This window comes from Leptosomus discolor, chromosome 2, assembly GCF_034619465.1.
Source record: "Leptosomus discolor isolate bLepDis1 chromosome 2, bLepDis1.hap2, whole genome shotgun sequence".
Classification (NCBI taxonomy): Eukaryota; Metazoa; Chordata; class Aves; order Leptosomiformes; family Leptosomidae; genus Leptosomus; species Leptosomus discolor.
This window is the reverse complement of record NC_141392.1, coordinates 72,583,048-72,609,747: the sequence shown is the minus strand read 5'-3', so window position 1 is coordinate 72,609,747 and position 26,700 is coordinate 72,583,048. Positions and strand designations below refer to the sequence as shown.

The following is a 26,700-nucleotide window of genomic DNA, read 5'->3' as shown; positions in this document are numbered from 1 at the left end:
AAGAAAAAAATCACCCTTCATCATTGATAACTGTCAATCTTGCTTGACTTGTATCACACTAACAAGGGAATTACATATTTTTAAAAAAAAGGGGAGGGGGGTTTTGCGGTTTCATTCTATCATGTTCAGCTACTTCCTTTTACCCAAATTAAAGCTGTTTTGAAATCCTGCCTTCCCACCTGCTACTGTAACTGGAACAGCTCTGCTTCAGCCTCTCCTTACCCTGATGTCTCTGCATTTTCTGTCCCTGTGGGTTTGTCAGGCCTTAGCACTGCTGTGAATATTCCTATTCCTGTGCAACCCAATATTCAAGTCTGGCCCTGAGCTTGCAGCATATGTTTCCCACACAGTCCAAATTCGGTGCTATATACTGTAAGTTAATCTCCAGTAAAGCATAGCAAAGAGAAAAACCTGGGAAAAAAACAGATGGAGAAAGTAGAGCAAACAATTTGCATATATAAGATATGTCTCTCAGTTAAGATTAGCATTTCCTACTTTGCCCAAAAAGCCCTTAATAGAAATCCAACTGCATTTTTGCCCAAATCAGCAGAATCAGAGGAGATGCCCTAATGGCACAGTGTCCCCCCAACCCCGAGGGACCCCAGCATGGAGCGGGTTAGGGCTACATCTCCTGCTGTGGCCCATGCTGCTGCCATGTCGCTGGGATGCTGTGGGCAGAGGGACATGGAAGAAACCTCTGTGGGATACTTTTTCCCCACAGCCTTTATAGCACTGAAGCTTCACCAGGGTCCTGAGTTACTCTGCATTGGGTGGCTGCTGGAGGAGAACAACCATCTTCCCATTTATTTACAGTCCTTCAAGGTTCCTTCTGAGCATTCAGTTGTAACAGTCTTGGGAGTGAACTTCTCGGCGCCTTCTCTGCGCTTGAGGTGCATAATGTGGACATGTATCTTAAAGTAGGCAGCTATTTGTTAGAAAACAAAAAAACAACTTCCCTTTTGCAAAAAGGGGACCCTACACTTAAGATTCCTCTGAAATTTCCATACAAGTCTAGCTCTGTTCTCATATCTGTTTCTGAAAACACAGAAACCAATAAAACATTGATGTGTCAATCCTAGCAATATGCTACCATAATAAAAGAAAAGCATTGACAAATACTAAATGCAACTATGCAGGAAATAAATAAATTAATTAAAAATTACAAATCTCTTTTGTTGCAGCAGTTAAAAAGGCATAGAATTTTTCTCACACCCACAAGCTCAAGTGCTGTATTTAGAGTGCTGAAAAGCAAATTCCACTGCTGAAACTCGCTTCTCTGGAGGACTACATTTGGGTATGCTGCCTAAGTCCTGGAAGCAGTGACTATAACATACTTATTTTTGAACATGTACTCTGGTACTGTCTGTCTTTCACAGATTGTGATGGAACCAGTTAGTGATCCTGAAAAGCAAAGGCAAAACTAGTTTTCTACTATTTCTGGGTATTTAGTAGAAGTAAAGCAAAAAATTTTTGTGTAAACCTTGTCCCTTAAGTGTGGCAGGATCTTGTTCTTTACAGAATGCAGCAACTTCTTAATCATGTGTCCTCATAAATAATTTGTAGGAAAGGGACTACCAGGCTGTAACTGCCGTTCTCTCCTTTGGGCACTGTGATTTCTCCAGTAATCTGAATCGTCTTGTTGCTGAGGTCTCATCCATAAATGTAGCCCAGGTAGTTAGTGTTAGATTTCATCCTGACACAAGTCCCTAAGATGTATATGCAGATGAGACAGTTGCTCTCCAGAAAGTTATTTGATTACACAGCAAAATTAATCAAGTCTTTATGGATACAGTGAAACTGGAAGAGTTTCAGTGCATGAATTTCTGGTTAATACCTGTGTTAGTTTAAGTAGGACTTAAAACTTTAAAAGGCTTGAAACTTCTACTACTTGTTAAGGTTGCAAACCTGAATGCTGAGTGTAACTTTCCCTCTTTAGGGGAATGTGGCTTCCTGTTGATAGAAGAAGTTGCTTATAAGGAGATTTCTGCTTTCTTTTGACATTTTAGCAGCAAAATAAATAAAATATCAGGTCTTGCTAGGTTTTTTTCTTTGCAAACTTCTGCAAAGATGAGAGGTTTCTGGGGTAGTAAAAGCTGCCCAGGCTGTTTATGGCAATCCAGCAAAGTCACTGCCATGTAGGTCAGCACAGCTGGAAAGATTTCCCTGGCTACCGGCATATGGATGTGCATGCAATTGCTAAAAAAACTCTTTAACTTTGAAAAATGGCAGTACGGTTGTAAGCTGCTTTGCTAGATAAGGCATTTAGAATGGTTGTCAGGGATTTTTTTTTTTCCACACTTGATGATGGTGATCCAACTGTTTACCAAAATAACTTCTTGTATGTTTGAGGCAGAGCATCTCCTGAGGCTGGCTTCAGGGAACACCCCGAGGAAAGCCAGCCCTCAGCTGCAGCCTGAACAGCCGAGGGGGGGCGGGTGCGATTGCAGCTGGGCACGTGGTGGGAATTTGTGATTTATGGAACCCCTGCGGAACCAATTGGAGATCATTTGCTGCTTTCTCATTCCTACTTTAAGAGGGACATTACTGTACATAATGTCTGTGAAAAGGAGGGAAAAAACCACTGTGGTTTGTTTGACCTTCTTCTCCTTTTGCATCCCTTTGAACTTGGTAAGTAAACAATTTGGGCAATGAAATCAGCACTCCACAATGTTCCTTTGTTTCTTCTGCTGCTCTACCTTCCATTCCTGCTCTCGACCCTCTTCCTAGCCACTGCTTGGTTAGCTTGGGCAGCAAAATGGGTGACCTGAGGAACTGCTGCAGCACAGGAGTAAAATGTTTCCTGGGAACTTAATGGAGTCAAAGAAATTAAAACACAGTTAGAAGAAAAAAATTACACACTATTTATTTTTCCTTTTGCAGTAGGGCATATTGTGAAGTGGGGGACTTCTTCCCTGAAGAGATATTAATACTAATTTAAAGGTCATGGAAGATTGCAGTCACTGTTTTTTCAGATGATTATAGACTTGCCTTAATTTTCAGTGGTTTCTTTCATTATTCAAAAATAGTTTTTGCTGTATCCACAAAATATCGTAAAGAATGTAAAGCTGGACTTCTGAAAAAAAATGCTGTGGATTTATATACTTCTTCATACACAGGGCTCAGCCAGCTGCTCAGCTGGTGTAAGTGGCATCTGCCCAGAAATTTGTGGTTTGTGAAATCCCCTGATGCACGATAACCCCACTGCCGCCCCCCATAATGCCTGTGGCTCTGGGCCCCAGCACCACCAGGGAGGCAGGGAGGAGGACTGGGGTACTGAGGGCCACGATGTTGCCCTTCATTTTTGTTACCTGCTTGAGCCCACTGCCAGGGAAAGCACAGAGGTCTGACATCTCTCGTTATTCTCTGGAGAAGTGGCAGGTTTAGGTCCCAGTTGCATGGTGGTCTCTCTCTTCCATTATAATGGCACAGTAAAGAGCTGATGGTCTTGATCCAGATTTGACAGTGGAGAGGTTAGAGACGAAGCACTTAACTCTGGCTTTTACTCCATCACCTCAGAAAGCAGTGAAGGTTCAGACCTGTTTGTGTTTGCAGCATGCACGATTCTCTTAGTGATGGAGGTCAGAGTAGCTGTATGAAAACCTCAAGTGTTGTCAGACCACACCAGTGGATTTGGATGGCACCTGGCAAAAAAACCTTTTCCTTGGTCTTTTCTCCTATTCCACATGAGCAGGGAGGGCACAGGTTTGACTGAGAAGAGTTGGTTTCTTTTTTAGATACTTATCAGTTCCTATGCATAACTTGAATCTTCTTTCAAACAAGGGCGTAGAACTCCTTGACTCAGTTATTACTGTATCTTTTAATAAGCTGGAGTTATTACTTCAGGGACAGCAATGTGGAAGACAAGACAAATCTCATTTCTCCTTGTGGGGCTTCTTGTCAGAGCTTGCAAAGCCATGCCCTCAACTCAGTGGCGTTTTCTTCGCTTTGGCTCTGTCCCTTTGCAGCTGTGGCTCTTCAGAAAACACTGATTTTTGGCAGAATCAGATATTTAGGTATACAAACTCAGCTTTCTGCCCTTTCCTCTCAAGGGAAGGAGGAGTAGGAAGGAAGAAGGACAGGCCAGCAGCCCCCTGCTGGCTCTGCACTCTGGCCTCCACACAGGGTAGGGACAGCACGCCTTGTCCTGAGCACCACCATGAAGATGAGTGTGCAAAAGGATGTCAAACTGGGAGAGATGAGGCAGACAGGGAAATAAGGTTGCTTTGGGCGTTTTTGTCACAGCAGGAAGAGATGGGCAGCCAAGGGGCAGCAGGTAGCGGGAGTCTGTAGCCAGAGAGGGTGAGAGAGAAATGCTGGTGCCCAATGGGGCTCACGCCACAGGGTGGAAGAGGGCAGGGAGCCGCTGGCTGTGTGCATGAGGACACCTAGGTATAACATATATTTCACATTGGAGCAAGTCCAAGTTCATTATTAATTGCTTAGCGAGGGTGATTCAGAAGGGTGAAAAAAGCAGATGTTTGCTGCCAGGATATTGTAGCAAGGCTTTTGAAAATATGCTTTTATATCATGCTATGTAACCGTTTTGTAGTTGGTGTGTAAACATGTTCTGTGAAAGCTGCAGGACGTGGAAATTTTTTATAGCAGTTATTTGAAAAACTGTAGCCTCTTCCCTGACATAGCGGGCAGTGTGCCGAGTGGTTGGATGAAGGTGCTGTGCACGTCCACTTGTGCGTGTGAACAAGGGATGGAAAAGCCCAGGGAGCAGAGGAGTGAGAGGCCAGGCCTCAGCTTGTGCACTGGGCTTGGGAAGAGATGGGACAAGAGAGTCAGCCTAGACAGGTGATTTTTCATGGCAGGAGGGTACCTGAAGGAACCAGCATAATTTTCAGGGATCTCTAACTCTGCTGCTTCTGGGACCACCACCGTTTTTCTAAAGCCACAGTATCTGTCAGGGGCTGTGTCCAGGGCAGCTCACGGTGTGGGGCTGGAGCTTGTTCATGGGCATCCATTTCATCACCTACATCCTTCCTGGGCAGGTTAGATCCTGGAGGGATCCCTCCTGCCCATGAGCCTGCAGCCATGGTCAGACCCAGCCCAGATGCAGCTGCTTGGAGATACTCCTTCACCTTGTCCCACGCACATCCATCATGGATGTGGTACTACCTGCCAGCCACCTGGTACCTCCTCTAGCCCTCTCCGCAAGGACATGCACTGGTGTCTTCTGGCAGGGTCCCGGGTTTGGTTTTACATGCATGCACTGCTCTCGGCGAGCACCATGTGAGAGGTGGCAAGATGCAAGAGGTGTGCCCGCTGCTGCGGCAGAAGGTGCCAGTCGTGGTTCTCACTTCTTGGGGAGCTATTTCCATTGTCTGCCATGGGAGACTATTTTTAGTTGTGGTAAACAGCCTTAATTCCAGCGCCGTGTGATCTTTGGTACAACCTGCGTGTAGGCCAACAGGCAGGCGCCCACAATCCAGAGACCACGATCTTGATCTTGATTCAAATGCCCATGGGAACTTGGTTTACAAAGAATGTTTGATGTGCTTTTAGTAACTCCTGGTGCTGAGGGGAGATTTTATTAAATCTAAGCATGTTTAGACTTTATGGCTTCTGAATACCTTGTGCTCAAATATTTTGCTTTGCTCCCGTCCAGTAAGAAGTGATGAAACCTGGATGTCTGAGGCAAGGCTGCCAGCTTCTTGCCAAATGGGGCGATAAAGCAGTTCTCAGAAGTAGCTCTAAGTGAAAACCTAGTGTTAGCAAGAAATCCTTTGTCAAACTGACTGGTTGAATACACATATTTCCAGCCAGAAAGGCTGTGCCTATAGAAAAGAGTTCAACATAAGATATTTAAACCATAGTTTTCCTCAGGACAAGGAATTGTGTTTTAAACCAAATGTATTTGTTTTGGCCAATACATTTCTACTGAAAATCAAAATTTCATGTGGAAAATAATGATAAAAACCAAAACTAATGGTAGTATTGTTCACATTTTTAATTTGAAAATGTGAACAGGGACACGTTTTGAATTCCTAACAATTTGCCTCCATTTCTGAGTCCTTGTATATAGTGGGGTTATATTTATAAGTTTTTTACTACATTTAGTCATTAAATCTCTCTTTGAATGAATTGTCAGATCCTGAGTTATATTCTACCTTCCCTCTATACCTTCAGACTCCTTCTCTAGGATGCATTTTCCAGCACTTACATCTTATGTTTCAGTGTAAGAATTTTCTTTGCTCTGGTAATCTTGCTGAGAAACCCAAAACTTTAAGGAGTTGCAGTCAGGCTTCTCTGTACAAAGCAATAATTACTAGGACTTGGTCTGACTTTTTGGACATCGCTTCAGTTCTTGTGGTGAACAAGCTTTTGTCATGACCTTTTCCTTTGAGGCAGGCAGGCAGGCAGGCAGAGCAGGGGCGGCAAGGGACGTTACAGGTGCAGGACAATGCTGCACTTGCCTCTCATCAGCTGGAGTGTTTGAATGACCATGCTGCACCAGTGAAAAGTCGGAAAACAACATTTATGCTGTTTCTTAGCTTAAAAGATGTTCTGGTGTTAATACATTCAATGTTGACTCAAAGGCAGATTTTGAAAAAAGGAGTTTCCCTGGGAACAAGACCTCAAATAACCTTGACAGAGGAGGATGTCAGGCTGAGGTCTCTGGTGCAGTGTTTTGCCTCTGCACTTTCTGCATAAATATAATGCTCTGTGACCTGGACAGCTGTCAAGGTCTTACCATGATAGCGATGTCTTTTCAGCTTTTTAAGGAGAGTTTTGTACCACAAAGGACCCTTGGGATTGTACCGAGGTGACATAGGCCAGAACATAGCCCAGTGAGATGAAGACTATGAACTCTAGACTTTTCATTTTAAGGAGTTCATCCCCATGACATTTTGTCATGGTGGTGTAACTTTTCCCTTTGTTTTCCCTTTTCTTTCCCAACAAGGAAAAGTTGAAAACCAAGCTCCAGATTGTAGCTACTTTCTTTTCATCAGCCCAGCTAAAGTAAATGCTTACAGTTAGAAACACGTAGTTTGAATTAAAGGCCACGGGCAGTTCTTTTTTACTACACAGCAGTTGGCTACACAGGCAGCAACACTGTCCTGTGTCCTGCTGGAATTTATCTGGTTTTACACTGCCTGGACCTCCCTGGAGCTCTCTCGGGGTTCAGAAAGTTGATAGCTCATGTACTGTCTTGCTCCTTGTATTTTCATTCCTGCTGCAGAAAGTTTCCATTAAAAAGGTGGTTTGCTCAAGAGGCCAGTTTGCCTTTCATCTTGAGTATCTTCCCATGCACTCTGAAATCAATAGAGCTTGGATGACAAACTTGAAAAACAGGCACTTTTTAAAATGTGTGAACAAGGAGATCTGAAAAAAACGTATTTAATATGTCTCATAGTGATATGATTTTGGATCTGTGTCTCCTATTCACCTCTATTCCAAGCATGAACCTGTGACAAAATTAAATAGCAGGCAACAGAGCTAGTGATAATGATAAAGCTTCAAAGTAAATACTGTTGCTTGTGAAAAAGCAGTTGAGTGAGTTGGATGAAATGGCAGTGTAATTATATAGCAGTGAGTCAAAATTTGATAGCTTGGAGCTTGTATTTGCATGGCATGCCACTGTCCTCCCAATCCCCAGTATGGCACGTTTCTTTATCAACACTTCATTTCCAGTTGTTCACCTTTAAATAGTCTTATAAAACCTTAAGTTTGTTCCTCCTGGTGATTGTGAAAGCAAATTCAGAAACTAATTAAAAGGAACAGACCAGAAGACTTCAACCAAAATATCCCCAAATGTAAAATTCTCAGTCGTTAAAGTGAACATTGTGAATTCCCAGCTCTGCAGGATTCTTTATTTTATTAAAACTTCTAGGACTAGTTTCAACTTTGCAGTGATAAAGCTTAACAGTATACAAGACTCCTATGTAAAGGGTACCTATAACCTAACTAACATAAAACGGAGGACTGCCTATTACGTGCATGTACATATGGCACTAGTTCCACTATTGCAATAGTTTCCATTATTTTGAAGATTCAGCAGAATGAAATGGCTTAAGCTTTAATATATAAATTTTAATTTACTAGTATACTTTTAAATAGTTAACGAAAAATTGCTTCCTTTGGTAGTCAAGGTCTTGTATCGGATACCTGCTTCCTTCCCCTTCATGGATGCTTCCTGTTTTCCATGTCAGTCCCCACATCCCCCCATGTATTTCCATGCGCCTTTTCCTGTTGTCATACTTTCTGCTGCAGCTGCTGCTCAGATGCCGCCACCAAGGAAAGGCTCCAAAGCTGAGCTGGCTCCTATGCAGCATCACAAAAAAACATTTTGCAGGTGCCTACCCTCAACCCCTTGAGCAAGGAGGCAGCAGCATTTACGTCTCTGGGTGTGCTACAGAGAAGCAGCCTGTGTACCATTAACGATGCACATCCTGCGTTTGAAGCCCCTCTTGTGTCTTTGCCTTGTCCCCTGTGCTTTCTGTACTGCGCGAGTGGCGCAAGAAGACCAACAAGAAAGTAAGATGAGTCAGGTCCGTGATAGTACATAGTTAAATCGTGTCTGTGCTTTCATGTATGATTCAGCTACTCTCTCTCTGACAGCTCTTTGTATGGAAATAAAATGTAGAATGATAATTGAGAGAAAACTGTTTAAGGAAGGATCCTACTTGTTACATATGGAATTGCATCTTCAGGGTTTCAGTGGGGTTTGGCTGTAAAACAGAAAGCCAGAGCAGCTCTGTAGAGGACTGTCAAATACATCTTGATTCATGAGTGTTCCAAGCCCTCCTTTCTGCTACTTTACAAGAGAAATATGACTATTTATTTTAGTTACCTATGTTCCAACAACAGCATAACTGAGGTGGAGTATTACAAAATACTTTTTTAAAAAGTGGACACGCACATGAGACGTGATTATGTGGCTAGTATTTTCTTACACATTTTTCATTGAGGAATACATTCTATTTCTCTTCCTTGTTTCTTCTACTACTGCAGGGGATGGATGTGGGCACATAGTGATGTATCAAGACAGTGGGACCCTGGCATCCAAGAACTATCCTGGGACATACCCAAACTACACTCTTTGTGAAAAGAAAATCCAAGTGCCTCCGGGAAAACGCCTGATCTTAAAAATTGGAGACCTGGATATCGAATCACAGAAATGCGAATCCAGTTACCTTACCATTCAGAGCTCTTCAACATTGCATGGTATGTAAAAGATAAGGCAGTGGTCGATGCATGAACTGGTAAAAGTGTGAGTAAAAGTCAGCTCAGCAAAATGCAAGAAACATTCACCTTTGTCCTTTCCTCCTCCTTTTCATTCACACCATATGTTGTTCTGCCAAGGCTGGGGGTGCTGCCGTGCTGCGCTGCAAAGAGGCTGCTGGGGCCGCGGGGGCATGTGCCTGGCTCTGGCACATCCACCCCGAGGGCTCTGCCCTCAGACTTGCAGAGCTGTACTATCACAGCTTTGGTACAGCAAGTACATGGTTCTATATCAGCCCTGTACCCTTCTTGGGTAGGGGAAAAGCTAGCTCACGAACTAGACAGAGACAAGACGAGAAACTGGAGTCAGCGATCCTGCATTTCTCTATTTCCTAGGCAGCTCAGGGCTCAGAGAGGAGATAACCTTTGTTATTGCTAGCTATTAGTCATCACTGATAACCTTTGCTAAAGTACAGGCTTTAATACTTGCAGATTTAAATGTATGCAGCCAGTCTGGACTCCTGTATGAGATTTGCACAGGAAGATAAGTGAGTAATCTGCTATAGCTGTGCACTTAAAACAATCATAACTACAACAGGATCCTCGCCAGGGAGAAACTGAGGCCTTCCTCAAATCGGTTTTCCCACCCAGTTGTTGCTGAAACTTTTGACCTGCTCTTTCTAGAAGAGTCAAACTAACTTTCAAGTCAGTGCACCCTTTTTCAGAAGTCCAGTTTAATTTGAGGGCAGCAAGGATTCTACAATGCAGGAATAAACTCCTGAATTGACAGTTCATCAAATTTTGCCTGCTGGGTGTGGGCTGTAGCCTTTCAGTCAGCTATGGCTGAATGTGCTGTGCTGGACTTTACAAGCAGAATGGATTTAACAGGAAAAGATGACGAAGAAATGAGCTACACAGAGCCTCTGCATGTTTTCCAGCTCACCTAGTTCATTGCTTAGCTCAGTAAAGTGTGTGGTTCTCCTAAGATGAGGTCTCATAAGATACATTAGTAGTAAGGAGGGATGATTACCTTTCATTCATGAGCATGATAGGCCTATCACTCATCTGGTAAGATAAGATCAAGTGAGGTGTTAAAGCCTTGCTCACAAACAAAGGTAAAGGTAATTATTGTTCTCATGGGGGAGGTATTACATTTTGTGACAGCCTTCACCAAGAGTGGGCAGTGACGCGTTGATATCTAAGCCTTGCATAGAGCTTGATTTGAGGCATAAGGAACATCTCTGTTTGAGTGTGCTGGGATTTTTTACGTTGTTTATTTCATTTCAGAACTGTAAGTAATGAGTTGTGTGCACCTGAAGCAGTCTGTCTGTACTTGGCAGTAAGAGATAGGTGTTTAGTGTTGCATTATCATAGCTTTGAATAACTTTTATTGATGCTATCTTGGCATTTCTAATCAAAGCTTTTCTAAGAAACAAGGATAAATCAATATACTGTTTTCTGAAGTGAAAAATGAAGTTTGGATGTTGATTGAAATTCTAGCTCCTTACACATCAGCCTGAAGATGTCTTCTCGTAGCTCAGTCCTGCAGTTACTCAGCCTGGAAACACAGAATTCCTGTGTATTATGCAATCAAATCCATATAATGAACTTCTTTAGAGTATTCCCACACCCATTTTCAGACCTGATTGGTAATGTCTGATGCATGTGGACTATAATTTGCATTCTCAGTAACGAACTGCACAATTAGCAGATTTTGCTCATATCTGATTAAACAAGTTTTATAGCTTAGGCAGACTTACCATCTGTAATGGCTTTTGCGGTCTGCAGCTTACTGTAGATTTTCCCACTAGCATACCTACAGACCCTCTGCTCTACATTCAGGTAAATCCGTGCAGAGCAACAGTATGGAAATAGTGCTGTATGTATAAGTTCACTTGTGTTTTAAAAGACACAGGAATTCATAGATGAGATTAGAGCTTCTCTAAGTCAGTTGTTTCAATAGTTTTGCTATAGCTCTGGGTTTTAATATGCACTTATGTAAGCAAAAGAAGCTCTGTGAGTAAGCGCTGCTTAGTCCATTCAGTTTGTTAAGTGTCCTTTTAGGTAGCTGTTTCTGAGCCCAGATCTCCTCTTTCCAACCGTCCCCTTTTCATGAACGTCTACAGACAGGTCAACATCTTTCCTTTGGCCAAGAAGATACTGAACTTTGCCATAGAAATTCTTTTGTAGGGTGATGGAGAGTTGAAAAGATTTTGCAGGCATTGGAAACATCTGAGCAATTAAAAAGTAATCTTCGCATGTTTTCTGTATTTGACTTTGGTTTAAAACGGAAAACCTAAAAAGCTAAGTATGAAAGCTGGCAGTATGAATATTACTCATGTTTCAAATTAGCCAAGCATTTGCTCTTCATTTCACAGGTTTGCAATTATAAGACAATGAGGTCCAAAGGGAAATATGTTTTAAATACCATGCTGATCTCTTCAACTCTACAGAAGACAACAGAGTGAATGTCGGTATGCGTACAAACATCCGTTGAGGAGTGTATCTGAAGCTTAGAAAATTTGTCAGAGGCAAAACACTAGATTATGTGTGTAAATATAAAATTAGTGTAAACAAATCTTCAGATGACAAAGTATAGTTTTCCTTTCAGCTTTCTCCCACATGTTGTCTTTACATTTAACTGTGATTCATTCATTATTATAGCCTCCTGCTAGGATTCATGCAATACAGCAAGGAGTAACTCAATTTGCGTTTTGGGGTATTTGTGTTCCATGAAGTAAGGGGAAGCTGTTATATACAAATGAATGGGTTAATTGATTTGTGTTAGCTATAACATAGATTTCTTCACTTTTGTGAGTCAGTGGCTACAGATTAGACCACTTACATGCAAGTTTTATTTAAGTTCAGGGCATTCCTCAAATTTTGCAGAGTGATAGAAGAGTACTATGATTGAATTCCTTCCTAGAAAAGCATGTAGTGTTGTTGCATATGCCAATCTACTGAAGCCTCCCTGCTCAACTGGGACACAAACATGATGCTGCAGTTCTTCTCACCTTTGGTACTTCTTAGCTCTGATGGACCCATGAAGGCAGCCATTGCATTTAGATTTCTCCAATATTGCAATCAAAACACAGTCACTAAATAATCTTAATGAAGCTCTAAAACTGGAGACATAAAGTGGCTGAACACTGAATCTCTGGGTTATTACTCTGCACAGAGATTTTCCCTCAGTGTTCACTGGAGGGAAGGACCTGTAGCAAGCCTTTTCTTTCAAACTATTAGCTTTGTATCCAGACTTAGAAGTGAAAATATTAATCATCAGTCAGCAAAGGTAGTCAAATAGTCTAACACCAGTTTTGGTGAAACTGAGTCACCTTTGTCTGACAACCCTTTAAATAGTAGCACAGCTTTGCACATGTTGGCTCCAGGAGAAATAAATAGATGATCATGTTCTGTTTCAAAGGCATAGCTTTGCACTGGATGAAAATACGGGTTTTTTCGGTCCCACAAAAGGAATCCAGAATAAAAATGAATATGAAGCATGATCTCATGGTGTAGACAAGGTGCAACCTTTACTGAAATGCTTTTCTTCTTGAGTTAATTGCATAATCTGAGCATATTAAAAATACTGAGCTTTGAATAAGAGCTTCTGATTTTTTAATTAGTTAAAGGGATATATGGAAACAAGATTAACCATGTGGGCCCTATAGTTCTCAAGAACAAAACTTGCACTACTTATGAAGGTGTAACATAAATGTTTTAGAAGTTCAACAGGTGCTGCTTTTAATCAGCTTCTTTTCATGTCTGTATCAGATTTCTGTACCTCTTTTGACCTTTTTTCTTGCTTTTTTCCCTCTCTTTCCCCAACTAATGGCTTAGTATTTTTTCCCTTAATTTTGCAAGATGATCATCAGTCTTGACTGAAGAGATAGATTAAAGAAAAGTGCCTACTTACTTCTCCATTCACTTGCAGTCAGTAGGAGGTTGATGTGTTCCTCTGGGGTGGATGTCAGATCTGCTGAGTGACTAGTAATAATTTGGAGAGTTAGCGCAGTTAACTTGTTCTTGCATATTTTACAGCCAGTAACTAGCATGAAATAGATAGAGAAATTACGGAAAATGCTTTCTCCTTCCCGCACCAAGTCACTAAAGGTTGTTAGACAAATTGAGCATTTACTGATGTGCGAGTGTCTGATGGCTGCTGAAAGTCTGTGCACGTGTGTGTGTGTACACGTGTGTGTGTGTGCACGTGTGTGTGCACACAGGTGTGCAGGAGAACCGAGTGCCTTCGGATGCCTCCTACCTGTCATTATGACTTGAGGGGATTCATCGAACCAGTCTCTCCTTATTAAGTATTGTAATAAATGTCTTGCTTGAATAAAGGGTGTGCCCAGGTTTCTTTTTCACCCCTCAAAGGAAACTTGTTATTACAGTATTGTTCCTGGTATTTCAGGAAATCCAGGGAAATGCCCAGACAAGTTCTCGCTGAAGATCAAGTTGAGCAGTTTCTTAACAGTCAAAACTCTTCTAACAGTTGGGTTTCGCCTGAGTGGTTGCAGCATCCCAAGGTTCAGCTTTGGAAAGATTTATGCAACACAAAATGTCTGTGTTTGTTTTATCATATGAACTCTTTTTTCCTCTTAGCTGCATAAAGTGTACTGTGTATTTCTCTGTGGTTTTTGGTAAACTACAGTTCTTTACTAATAATTCCTAGCTGTTGGTGTGCTTCTGCCTTTGGGTTTGGCTAAAACCACAGCCGTGTTAGAAGTGGGGGATCTCACCTGAGGTCAAGCAGGCAGACCTACAGCCTGTGCAGGTGGCCCAGACCTTCCCTTTTCAAACTGTAATTACTTCTCCAGCCTAACTCTACTTTGATGCCTTTTTATTTCCTTCATCACAGTCTTTGGCAGCCCTTTGCAAATGCTGACTGGAAGTTATATTTGTTTTTCCTAAAACGAGAAATGCTTACCACTCAACCTGAGGTCAGACTGTGTTGCAGAGTTAAATGTTGAATAGCCAGGCTGTCTCATCCTGACTACCTTGTCAGCTCATATCTACTGAGCATTAAACACCACCTTCCTCACGTCTTGCAAAGAAGGACATAGAGCAGCTTTTTTTTGTCTCCTGGCACATCCTTGCAGGGTGACACTGCTTATCTCTGTGCATGTGCGTGACAGGTTTGGAGCAAAGATGACCTCCTCTCCTTTCCGAGAAGGGGAAGAATTATCGTTTATGAAAGTGAAGCATTTGTGTGAACGTGGGATGGGGACAAATTTCAAGTATGCAGATGTTTTCATACAACAGATCCTTGCTGGTTTTGTGATCTGTTTGTGAAAGGCTTGTACTCTGGCTGAGTTTTTAGCTGTGAAGTGAAGCAAGCATAATCTGTGTTCGTCACATTCCCTGTCCTTCCCCAGCTACTGAGGTACTTCCAAATTGCATTATTTGAGAAAAGGCTACTGAATATAAGGATCACAACTTAAAACGTTGTTTTCCCCAAATAAATACATTAGGCAGTTATAATCCTGGAGAGACAGATCCATGGGATTGTTGCTACACATTGCTTGCCAGCTATGGCTTACTCTGCAAGTAAAGACAGAAAAATGGAGAAGATTCCCTGTTGAACAGAGGACGCCATGAGTTGGTATCTAAACTGAGTTTCTTAAAGGACTCTGCAAATGCCACACTGCGGATTTCAAATGAAGATGAGGAATTTGAAAGCAGAACAAGCATAGTGAACTGGACATGCAGCAGTGAAAGAGGGAAATGAAAGGCAGCACAAGCCTTACAGAAGAGAGACAGACAGTATTAAGAACTAGAGAAATAAACGGTATGTAGGTATTGCCAGCTGGTGTGAGAGAAGAGAGACCTCTAGGCACAGCACTTCTTAAGGGAAGTAGAAAAAAATAAAGGAACATAATTCAACAAAGCAATCTCAGGAAATATGCCAGAGCCTGGTTGACAGTAGAAGTAAACTAGAGCTCATAAAACCAGACAATGCTGTAAAGATCATCAGATTTGCAAAACAGCACTATTGTGAAAAAGACAAAAGCAGTAGACTATTGCTAACATTTAAAAAATAAACAACACGTTAAACAGTCTCTTCAGTCTCCAGAGGAGACAGCCAAAGGATATCCACAAGACAATTTACCATGTGTCTTTCAGGATGTTAATACTGCTTGGAGACAGTGATTCCAAAATAAAAGTATTTCATTTAAGCCACCTAAACCATACCAACAGATGAGAAGTTCTGGACAAAAGGCATTAAATGTTAGTTTAATTATAGAGAATATTAAATTAGGTACATTTGAAATCCCTAGGCCCCTAATAGCTCTCCAGCAGAATGTTAAAAAAAAATATTAAATAATCTGGAGTGAACAGACGGAACCACAGTTGGGTCAACTCGTTAATGAGATATGGAAAGAAGAAAAGGCCCTGGCATCTAGATGTAGTAATGCTGAAATACGGAGAACACCTACTCAGTTTCATGATATGTATCACATCTGTTTATTAAATCAAACTCTTTTCTTTGTTCTTAGTAAATAAACCAAATAATCCTGCCTACTTACCCCAGCAGAGCTCCAGCCAAGTCACTTTAACAGGAAACAGGGAGAGAGATCAGCATTCATGACTCGTTTTTCAAGCACAATATGCAAAACAACCCACCTTACAACTAACATTAGAAGATGAAAAACTGATAACGTGATCTGGCAGTTCTCAAAAGGGATCTTAGAAAACTTTTGGCTTAGTCCCAGGTTTAGGAATTAAATATTTATCCAGAGTCAGGTCCAAATGCTGCAGTAAAAGTTAACAGGGCCTTACAAAAAAGTTTCTCGTTTTCATACCAGGCAAAACCATCATCCCTCCTCTCCACTGTGGTTGTACAGTATTCCTATAGACAGCTTGGAGAAATCAATAAATCCTAGGTGGAATGGACAGAGAAGACAGGGAGCACATATGAGTTTTAAAAGTAGACAGTAACTTAGTATTTTTGTCACCTGAATTGCAAGCGGAAAATACTGACTAGTAAATACAGTTTTCAGATTAAGTCTAGCGTCTACAGATGCTGATTGGTTTTAATCTAATGTCTATAAAATCTCACAATATATGCATTCAAGGTAACAGGTAAGTCAATGGAGAGCAAATTTACTAGGTATTACTGTGTATATAGAAAGTGCATCCAATTCAGGCACACCACAGGCTGAAATGCAGGGAGCCTGGGAGACTATCCTTTCTCTGACTTTACAACATTAAAGAAAATTGAGGACTGCTATATGGAATTGCATGGGACAGAGTAAAAACATGTGGGTGAAAACAAAGACATTCTTTTTCTAAAGAAAATTAGAAAACAGATGAAAGCATAGAATTCTCTCATCAGTCAAAACTGAAGCCAAAGAATTGTCTTGACCATGAATCAGTTATATTTTCTAAGCATTAATAGTTGTCCTCCTGGGGAATTTCTTGGAAGACCATCAGTGTAAAATAAATCGATTAGGGGGAAAAAAAGAATTTGAGGTTAAAAAGGCCTCTCTGCAGAAACTTGACAAAATGGAAAGAGGTGCTGCAAAACCCAAAAAAATATCGGGTGAATCAAGTCAGAAAGATGCTTACACTGGTCATTTTAAACAATAAGCACTGAAAATAATGGAATAACACCTTCTCCTAAAACTGTACTGCACATGTCTCTAGTCCTTTCAAGGAGTAAAGAAACTAAGCCAAACAGGTATCTGATCAGTTTCTCTAAGAACAGCAATAGAAGGGTGAGATAATGCTTATACCTTTTTCTAAACCCTACTTTTCAGTGCTCTTTTCTGTATTTGATAGCACAGAAATAACCTCTGCTAGATCTCAGGCAAGTCTGAAGACCTGGCAGTGTAGTGCTGATATGGTATTACCTGAATTACTGAGAAGAAATGTGTTGAAATATTTTGCAAGACTTACTCAATTTGCAGCAAAAGAACAAGGGAATGTTTTGTAGTATTAATAAATGCCTCCTTTTTTTTCCCCCAAATCTATGCAGAAAACTGATAAACTTTTGGAAAATATTCCTTCCTTCAGTGTATACTGTTTCTTGCTTCTATATCCTTTAAAGGAACTAATCCTAGACCCCCTTAGTTTTGAGTCACTCATGGGAGTCTTTCGGTACACCAGAACTGCTCTTGGCAGAAGGTAACCATAGCCTGGTAGCCCTTCTTGGGTTTATTACTTAACAGTAGAAACTTGTCTTTAGGCATTGCATAATGATTCTTAAGCTGATTGTTTCTGAATTTTTGGCTTTCGTTTAGATTATACAACTCTATGTGTCTAGACTTTTTTATTTTATTTTATTTTATTGGTTTTGCTTATGATATGTGTGATTTGTTTGTATAATTATCTGGAACGTATGTAGACTTGCTACTGGAGGAGACACACAGCCCTGATCCAGCCAGTATGTGGTTGAGTGAATCAGCCATCTAAATTAAACCTACAGAGTAGATAGGTCACTGCCAATCGCTGCGAGGGAGAAAGCCAAAGAGCACTTGTGAGAAAATATGTAGAGACAGTCCTTGAGAGAAGAAAAGGACTAAAGCTTTCTCAGGTGTTTTATTTTGAAGAAATGCAATGCCTCCCTGTCTTCTTCCCCTTTCTCTCTCTTGATCTAAGTTAGCACTTTACTTCTCCCACTGCAATCTGACACAAAAGACCTTCTCAAATAAATCACTCGTGCAGTTGTCTGGTATGACACCGTGTCAGATGCTGTCTTTTTGATAAGTTCATTTCCTAAGCAATTTGTTTAACCCTTTTTATAGACATTGTTTTCTCTGACTAAGTCGTGAGTCATTTTCAACACAAGTACTCCAGGGAAATGTCACACTCGTTGCTTGTTTCTCTGCCTGCCTGGCTTCACTGTATGATTTTTATAAGCCAAAAGGCAGAGTTCTTCCTTTGGTTTGTCCCATTCTGCTGAAAACTGGCTGTCGTTGGCTCCAATTGGGCAACTCTACAGGCTGACCTTATAGTTGTTATAACGCAAATTTGGGAAAGACCCCTCCCAAGAGTATCAAGCAAAATGAAGAATCTCTTAGAAGCCCTTTAGGAAGGGCATCACTCATCAAATTTGTGTCGTGCTGTGACTGTAATTTCTTGTATCTCAGAAGCCAGTTCCAGGTTGCCCATAAGTAGCCACCACCATAAAATGAGGTTGTCTTGGAAAAATCAAAGTGATCATTTTTCATCCCAAGGATTTGCTTTAGGACACAAAAGCTGTTATTCACTTCAACAGAACAGATGGGCTGAGGGCTTGTAAATGGTCTTGTTTGTTTTTTCTCTCGGAGGTGGTGGTGGGGGAAGACCTGCTTGCCATTTTACAGAAACCTCTTCTTAGCAGTTTATCTTGTAAGCATCCTCATAAATTCAAAAAAGTGTACCCAAAACTGTTTTGGACTTTTTGTGTCATCTGTGCCTGAAGGCCGCCAGGGACAAGCATTTGCACCCAGATGTGGTGACAGAAGGCAAAAGCAAACACTGTGGCAATCTCAAAAGAAAGCTCCCCTCAGGAACTGACTTGTGAAGAAGCAAATGTAATTATTTGGAGTCCAGGGCACGCCTGCTGTCACAAGAAAGGAGTGTCCCAAAGACTGTTCCAAGATACTGCAGTTGGTAGCTATAAAACCCTTGTCTAATTCAATGTAAATGCAAGGTTTTTGCCTCCCTGTCCCACTCCCTTCATCTTCCCCTTTCTCTCCCTCTCTTTTTTGTTTAAAACTCTTAAAGACTTGAATGGTGTACTTCAATGGTCTGATGGTGTTTTTAAAAGGAAAATAAATTAAGACATTTTCTGAGTGAAGTGGTACTGCCCTGTAGTACAATTTGGCTTGTGGCACACAGGTTCTTGAAAACCAGGTACTCTGTGATCTTAATCTTTCCTGAATGGCTGCTGCGCTCCAGCAGCATGAGCTGTAGGCATCTGGAGAGTTTATCTAGGGGACCCTGTGTAGATCCCTTGAATTGCCTTTGAATGTTCTGTTCTTTTCTCTAATGAGTTACTGCTGTTTGTAAGCATGCTGTACTTCAAAGGCCGGAGGGCATTAATCATTCTCTTAAGGCTTATGTGATGAGAGACATGGATGCTGGAATTGCTACCATAGAGAGAAAACTGGATCCTGGCCACACCTTGTCAGGGTAACTTTGGAGCTCATACCCATAAAGGACTGAAGCCAAAACCCTTTTGTCAACATTTGGATTGCTAGTGAAGGAGAATGAGTGTGTTATGAAACTCTGCTAATCATGAGAATATTCCAGCCTCATTATGTCATCTAAACGCTTGAAATGTTCTTTGTTCTGTCTGCAGGGCCATACTGTGGTAATGTGATGCCTGTCCCCAAAGAAATCATTCTGGATAGCAATGAAGCAACTATTCACTTTGAGAGCGGATCCCACGTGTCAGGACGAGGCTTTCTGTTGTCCTATGCCAGCAGTGATCATCCAGGTAAGGAGAAATCCAAAAGTACTAAAGGATTAGCGGCATAATCCCCCCTGTTTCATTATCTTCTCTACACACATAGACTTTAGCCCAAATGTTTGGTCCTAAATATTTCCAGATTAGCATGAACCATGATATTTTTAATAGCATGTGTGCAAGAAGCAGTTGTAACATTAACCAGGTATAATAGCTGCTGAAATCTTACCTAGACAACTTGCAATACAGGCCCAGTGAAAGAGAAAATTAGTACCTTGTCCTTGAAGCTCCACTGTATGCTGGGCTTCAGCATCTACCACACAGTGATAGGATGAAGCGATGGGAGAAATTAAGATTTGATTCCTACGTTTAGTATTCTGGGGCTCTGTGCAACTTTGTTGAAGGTGTAAAACATAAGAAAAGTAGAAGAGGGAGATGAGAAGAATGAGGGAAAACCACAGTGTTTCTTTCTATCTAATAAAGTTGTTTAAGTATTATACAGAGAGGTCTTTAAATGTAATTTAATGTTAAGCCAAATATTTGTCTGTATTTCTACATCCTTCAATGGGGATTGACATTTGTAAACTTTTCACAGATCTAATCACATGTTTGGAACGAGCAAACCACTACACAAAGGCTGAATACAGGTAAAGAGGGTTTCCAGCTCTCTGCGCTCTGGCTTACTTTGCTGTATCTGTCATCTGGTTCAATTGTTAGAAAATGTCATAGAAGGCAGGTACAGTTTGGTTTTCTGGAGAAGTGAATTTTTTTGAGCTCTGATGCTGTAATAGTCCAAGGCCTGGTTGTGAGAAGCAGTAGTGCAGAATGGAAGTCTGTGGCCCAGAAAATGAGGGATTGGAGTTACAGAGCTCTCAGCAATTCTCATTAGGGCACACATATACATGGTATATGTAAAAAGAGTTTCCACTTTGAAATTCAAAGTAGCCTCAAATTCCAGTGCTTCTCCTGAGAGCAGATCACATCCTAGCTGATACAAGATTATCTGAGGACAAGCTATAATTTCTTGGTTCCTTGAACTTTGTGATAGGATTTGAAATGGTAATAAATTGTGCTCTTCTGGCTGCTGTCTGGGTATGCATGTAGACTTCTTATCTGAGCTGTGCTGAAAACTTGTGTGGTAGCATTTCTAGAACAAGAGAATTAAACAGAAATGCCCTTACAAAACAGCTTTTCTGGGTCTTTGTGTGCTGCTGTGTGCAGTCCACTCATGAACTCAGGGGTCCATTTATTTACCTCCTAGACTCCCTAACAGACCATCAGCCAGAACTTACTGATATTCTTTTGTATGAGTTTGTTTCTGTGCATCGTCACTCCAGTTCCTATTTTAAACAAGCCTCTTTTCTGTCACTACAGCAGATACTGTCCTGCTGGCTGCAGAGACATAGCAGGTGACATTTCTGGGAATATCGGAGAAGGATACAGAGATGTAAGTACATAGGATAATGAGGGGAAATTTATAAAGACAGAAAAGAGAAGCATAGCATGACTTGATTTCAACTTTTGCTGCTTGACTTTTGTCAGTAATTCTTCCCAGTTGTGTTAGGTATACCTTTTATTATCAGTATATGAGTATGTTATCAGTATTTAAGCACACAGAGACACTTTTCAAACAGACTAATCAATTATGTGAGAATAAAGTCCACTGATTGTCAAATACACCTACTGACTTGTGGTTTCTGGCTTTCTGGAAAAACCTCGCGTAAGGTTTGTCCCTCTTCAGGCAGTGCTCGTCGATGTACTAAATGTTCCTACAACTTCAGCTTTAACTTGTTCGGAGTCCATGTGTGTTTCTTCTCCAAAGTTATCTCTAGTAGGAAAAAAATACATTTCAGTAGCATGTAGGTTTTCTTTAAGACTTTGCCTGCTGTATCCCAGCAATCTGCTCTGAGATGAAATAAATATTATACTGCCTAATCATATCCCACTGATAACTACCAACCTCTTGGGTGGTTTTAACTGCTCGCTCTTTAAAGCGAAGCAGTTGCCTGTGTGGTTGCATTTATCCAGAGTTATCACACAGTGCTCTGCCCTCCCTGTGCCCCTCACCCTGGACTCTCCTCCCGTCATGCCTGTGAAATCTTAATGTCTCTCACGGTGGAGTAAGCTTAATCATACCACTGAAGTAAAATTCTACCCTATCACAAATATAGCAGTTGCTGACTTTCCAAAAAAGTCAGTGTTCACGTTTAACCTGTTTATCCAGTTATTCAAGCGTGTTGCTCCAGCCTGGAAAGTGGCAGAGCTGAAGAAACAAAGCTCCATTAGCTGGAGTTATTCCTGCCCTTCATTTAGGTGATTAGGAAAGAAAAGCAGCACATGGCATGACCTCATGCAGATCTTATCTTCGCTGAGGAATTTTTGAGAGACATTTTCAGCTTTTCTGATGGGAAGAAACTGCAGGGCTCCCCTGGAGACCTGCTGTCTTTGTGTCTCCACCCCTCCCAGCCTTCCCTGGAGGGGAGAGCCTGGCATCCCAGTTTGTCGAGTAGAGAAGCCCAAGCTAGGCCCGTGTGAACGAGACCAATCTCTGCCAGCAGCCCCTAGGAATGTCTCCTTTGCACCTTTCTACCGGCCCTTCGCTGTTCTGCCCTAGCCGAGGGGTACATTATTGCCACCAAGTTGGCACACAAGTTGTCCTGCCTGTAATTATTTTCAGTGTTACCCCACCTGAGGTACTGGCAAATGGGCTATACTGAAAACCCAGCAGCAGCTAGTCAACACATAGCTAAATCTCCTAATGTATGCCGTGACTCAAATCCTAAGGCACAGTAATAGATAGGTCTGCCTTCAGGCAAGTCCATCAAGTAATTATCATTTTCTCTTTGCAAAGAAGAGCTGCCTTGCCTTTGACTTTGTTTTCCCGAGGAGTGACATAATACTTATTAAAATCTTACAGCACCTTCTCAGAAGCAGATTATTTGCTTTTTAATTTGAAAAAAAAAAAAAAAGGGTGACTTTTGGAAACGTACTTTTTTCAAAGATTACTGTTCTATATCCCTCCTCTGCCTTTTATTCCTCTTGAGCCTTTGTGGGATTTTATGAGCTGTAACACCTGCATACTAGTGGCTTGGAAGTGAAAGCATTAGCAGTTTCTCAGATTGATCCTCTGAGCTTTGGCTTCTGGCGGCTTCTGCCTTTCAGACCTCGCTGCTGTGCAAGTCGGCGATACATGCAGGCGTTATCGCGGATGAGCTGGGCGGTCAGATCAGTGTCACCCAGCAGAAAGGCATCAGCCGCTATGAAGGCGTCGTCGCCAACGGTGTCCCCTCGCACGAGTGAGTACCGCTGGCAGGGCTGGCTCCGGGAGCGACCCTCGGGGCACAGGGCACTGTGCAGAGCAGGGAGAAGCTGGTGGGGAAGCTTTTTTTGGGGGAGGAAAAGGTGTTAGGTGTGGGTCTAGGGGCTTTTGGGCTTTGTTTCTGTGGCTTTATTAAAATGGTGTTGGCACTGAATACAGGAAAATGTTTCAAGTTTTCGGTGGCTCTATACCACGTAGGGCGGTATTTTCTTTTTTTTTTTCTTCTGTTCCTTCCAAAACGTATTTGCAAATTACTTTGTTAGCAGATACATGAAAGTACGATGTTCTGCAACAAACACCTTTAATCGATGTGCTAATAAATCATGCTAGATTCATGTTAAAGTTTAAAAAAAGCTAGGAAGAATTAATAAATATAAAGTGCTGTTAAGCCATAGGGGATTTAATGAACAACTTCTTAAATATTGTGCTTTTGACATGTTCGGAGTTTTTCTCTTTTAGAATATTTATAGCAAGGGTGTTATATTTACCACTTATCTTCTGACTTTTAATTGTACTGTTGTTGAAGTAGAAATAAATCCTCTAATCTCTATCCAGCACAGTAAGCCCTTCCAGCAACTGCCTCTGTCATTCCTGTTGGTTTATATTTTTTAATTTTCCACTGTTATCTGGATTTTACATGAGGCTCGCTTTTTTTTTGTAGGAAGGGAATCTCCTCAGTCCCATAGCCTACGAGAGCTAAGGGAATATGTCTTTTTTATACTTTTTTCCTGTTTTCTCCATGATTTCTCCACATGCTCCTGACAATTTTACAATCATGGTTTCATTCATGAAAAAGAAAGAGCATTCATTTGGCCTGTTGCTGTGCTTAAACTTCAGCACAGATTGAAACGCTTTATATATAATGGCACAGGAGTATAGAAAACTGGGTAGCATGTAGACCACTAGCTGAACGCCTGTAAAGCCTAAATTTTTTCTGTTTCTCTTGTTAATTGTTAACCGCCGAAGAAAATTAACATAAACTTGTCTCAAGCAAAGCAGGACTGTGAGCTCAGCTCAGACACCAAGCCTCTCCATAAAACAAATAATACAAATACTTTCCATTAGACATGCCAGCTTAGTGAAACTCGAAATTAAATATTTTTTGCCTTATCTAAAGTTGTTACAGAACCATTTACGTACATTCATATGTTCATGATCCTTGGGAATCCCAGAAGGAGTAACTCGGACAGTAGCACATAAAAGGTTATAATGAAAGGCAGCTGGGATTCCCATTTGTATTTTTTTCAGAGTACAAGAGTTAGTGGGCAACAAATGAAGCATAAAAGAGAGCAAATGTACACATGCTGGGGGAAAATACTGTTTGCACAATCAACCAATCACCTTAACTGCCAAGTGTCCTTTTAATGTTGCTATTCAACAAATATCCTATACATTTCACGTGAGTAATAGAAGTACCCACAGAGATGCAAAATTGTCTCTTACATCATGTGGGAATACTCCCATTTACTTGAAGGAGAGCTTAAACGTGTTCCAGACGTCCAGTGCCAGCGAGAAAAAGATTGTGCTTGGACAGCAGTGCTTTAAGAGCTTTTTTAGATGCCCTTAAATAAAAGCTTACTCAAGTTTTTAAAATCTCATTTACAGTGGATTTCAGTATTAAAGATTTAAATTATTTAGTGACTTGAGCTGAAATTGACCTCATCAAAAGCCGCTGCTGGAGCGCATCGAGCCGTTAAATATCTGCGTTGTAATGTGACGGTGGAGTTACGGCTCTCCCGCTCATCAGCTCGCGAGAGCTGACCTTGCCCTCCCTGACTCCATTTTTCAGTGTGCTTGTTATGCTCCAGCATCTGTGAGGTTTCCAGTTCTCGTGATCCATGCATAGACCTGCACCCACAAATGCTATAATGAAGATCAAGTGGCTGGATTTATTGGGCAGTTCTGATACCCCACCGTACAAACACATGGGGGTTTAACTTTGTAACGTGACCTGGCCTGTGACCGCACGTGTGCGCACGTGAAATAATTTGGCTTTGAAAACGCAAGAGACAGCCTGCTCGTGAATTGTGAAAGATGAGATTCAGGGTTAACCTGCACTGCTTATAAAAAGCTTGCTTGAGACCGACTCTGAAAAACAAAGAAGTATTTGATGCTAACAGAAATTTATTATGGGGAACCACATCCTTTTTTTTTTGCAGAGCTACCGGCACAGGTCTCCTGTGCAGTCCTGCCACTGGTACTGTTGGCAAGGCAGGATCCTGAAGGTTGTCAGGAAAATGAGGAGCATGGGGCGATACCATCCCTTAAAGGACAAAGTGAAATTTGTGTGACAAATGCCACCTGTCACATTAGGAAACTGATGAATTACCACTTACTGAATTAGTTTGTCCTCTTCAGTGACTTGCAGAATTACAGCAGAAATATTTCAGCTTGATTTCATGGCTTTATAGGCCTTAGAAAAGCTAACCTCCTCCCTTTCTTTGCTAAAATTGCACCTCTCTTGTTTGAAAGGGAGCTAGGTGACTTTTTTTATTACAAAGCGTTATCTCATAAATAAGTGTTGGAGGAGCGCTGTGATTTCTATTTTGCGTAGGTTTTACTGATCGCCATAGGTGTTTATTTTCTTCTTTTCTCTTGAAATGGATTGCTGTGTATTCACTAAGAAAGCAAAATTGTTTTGGCTGTAATGTCAAACTGGTTTGAAGTGAGCAGAGCACATCTGATTGCCCCCGAGGATTGCCTGGGGGAAAGATGTGGGAGGGAGGGCGGGCTTGAGTTTCTCCTTCTAGCTACTCTACCGCCTACATGCCCAAATAAATCAGCTCCTTCCCAGTCATCTCTGAAGGGCTTCGTTTGCCTGTAGTCATTAGTTTTCCCTCAGTGACAAAAAGAAGCAGTGTTTTTATTGACCTTGACATGGGACCACTTTCCTATTCCCCCTTCGCAGCGCTCTCAAAACATACAGCCGTGCGCACCGCTGTTAGCCCAGAGAAGGTACCTCGGGGGAAATTTTCCTGGCCAACAACAAAGGGCAGCCTGAAAGGGAGCTGTCTTGATGCTTAAATGCAGAAGTTGTTTTACTGCTCAGTCATGCTGGCCAAGACTTTTCAAAAGGGGCAAGTGGTGCGTGCAGCTAATCGAAGAGACATTGAAGGGGTCAGATTTTCAAGAAATCCAAACTAATTTCACATTAAAACCTGGGCTTTGATTTATATTAGGCAGCCAGTCAGAGTCATCACTTCTGGAATGAAGCCTCAGGGGCATCTCCTTGGGAATCAGAAAGTGGCTCTGTGGGAGGCCAAGGAAAGCTCAGCTTTCCCTCAGGTGGTTTTTACCTTGTCCTGCATTGTGCAGGGTTGTATGGAGCGGCCCAAGAAATGGCTCTCCTCCTGAAGCAAAGCAGTCTGTGCCAGAAGGAGGAAGAAAAGGGGAGCCATAGATGTGGTCCTGTTAATGGAGCAAAAAGAACCATTCCTGATGGGAGCTGTTGGTCATGGTTATAATAGAACTGGTTCTCAGCCAGCTTAAAACAAGGAGTAGTTTTCATTCAGTCTGGCTATGATACACCTGTAGCCCAAGTAGGAACGGCCAGAGCTGGCGTGGTTTAGCTACCATCAAGCATAACTCTTCCACAGTGCTTAAGGCTGGGTTTTCTTCAAACTAGATGTGGACGTAGACTAACAGAAAGTCATTGGTTTCAGTAAGTTGCTCTAATTTAAGCTACTGTAGGTGAGAAGGGACCTGAGCCCAGTGCTGGAGCAGTGCACCACCGGTAGCTCCAAGCCTTGTTGGCTTTCCCAATCCTGGCTCTTTTGAATGTTCTAATGCTGCTGGTCTGAGGAGCAGAAGG

General features: G+C 41.7%; 1 protein-coding gene across 1 annotated transcript in view; it reads left to right on the top strand.

Annotated features, from left to right (window-relative positions):
• DCBLD1 (discoidin, CUB and LCCL domain containing 1) overlaps positions 1-26,700 on the top strand; it is a 46,271-nt gene that overhangs the window by 7,352 nt on the left and 12,219 nt on the right. Inside the window, exons 2-6 of the mRNA XM_086461271.1 lie at positions 8,962-9,174; positions 19,463-19,600; positions 20,166-20,217; positions 20,945-21,017; positions 22,733-22,866. Coding sequence (XP_086317397.1) covers positions 8,962-9,174; positions 19,463-19,600; positions 20,166-20,217; positions 20,945-21,017; positions 22,733-22,866 — 610 coding nt within the window. The remainder of the gene's footprint in view (positions 1-8,961; positions 9,175-19,462; positions 19,601-20,165; positions 20,218-20,944; positions 21,018-22,732; positions 22,867-26,700) is intronic.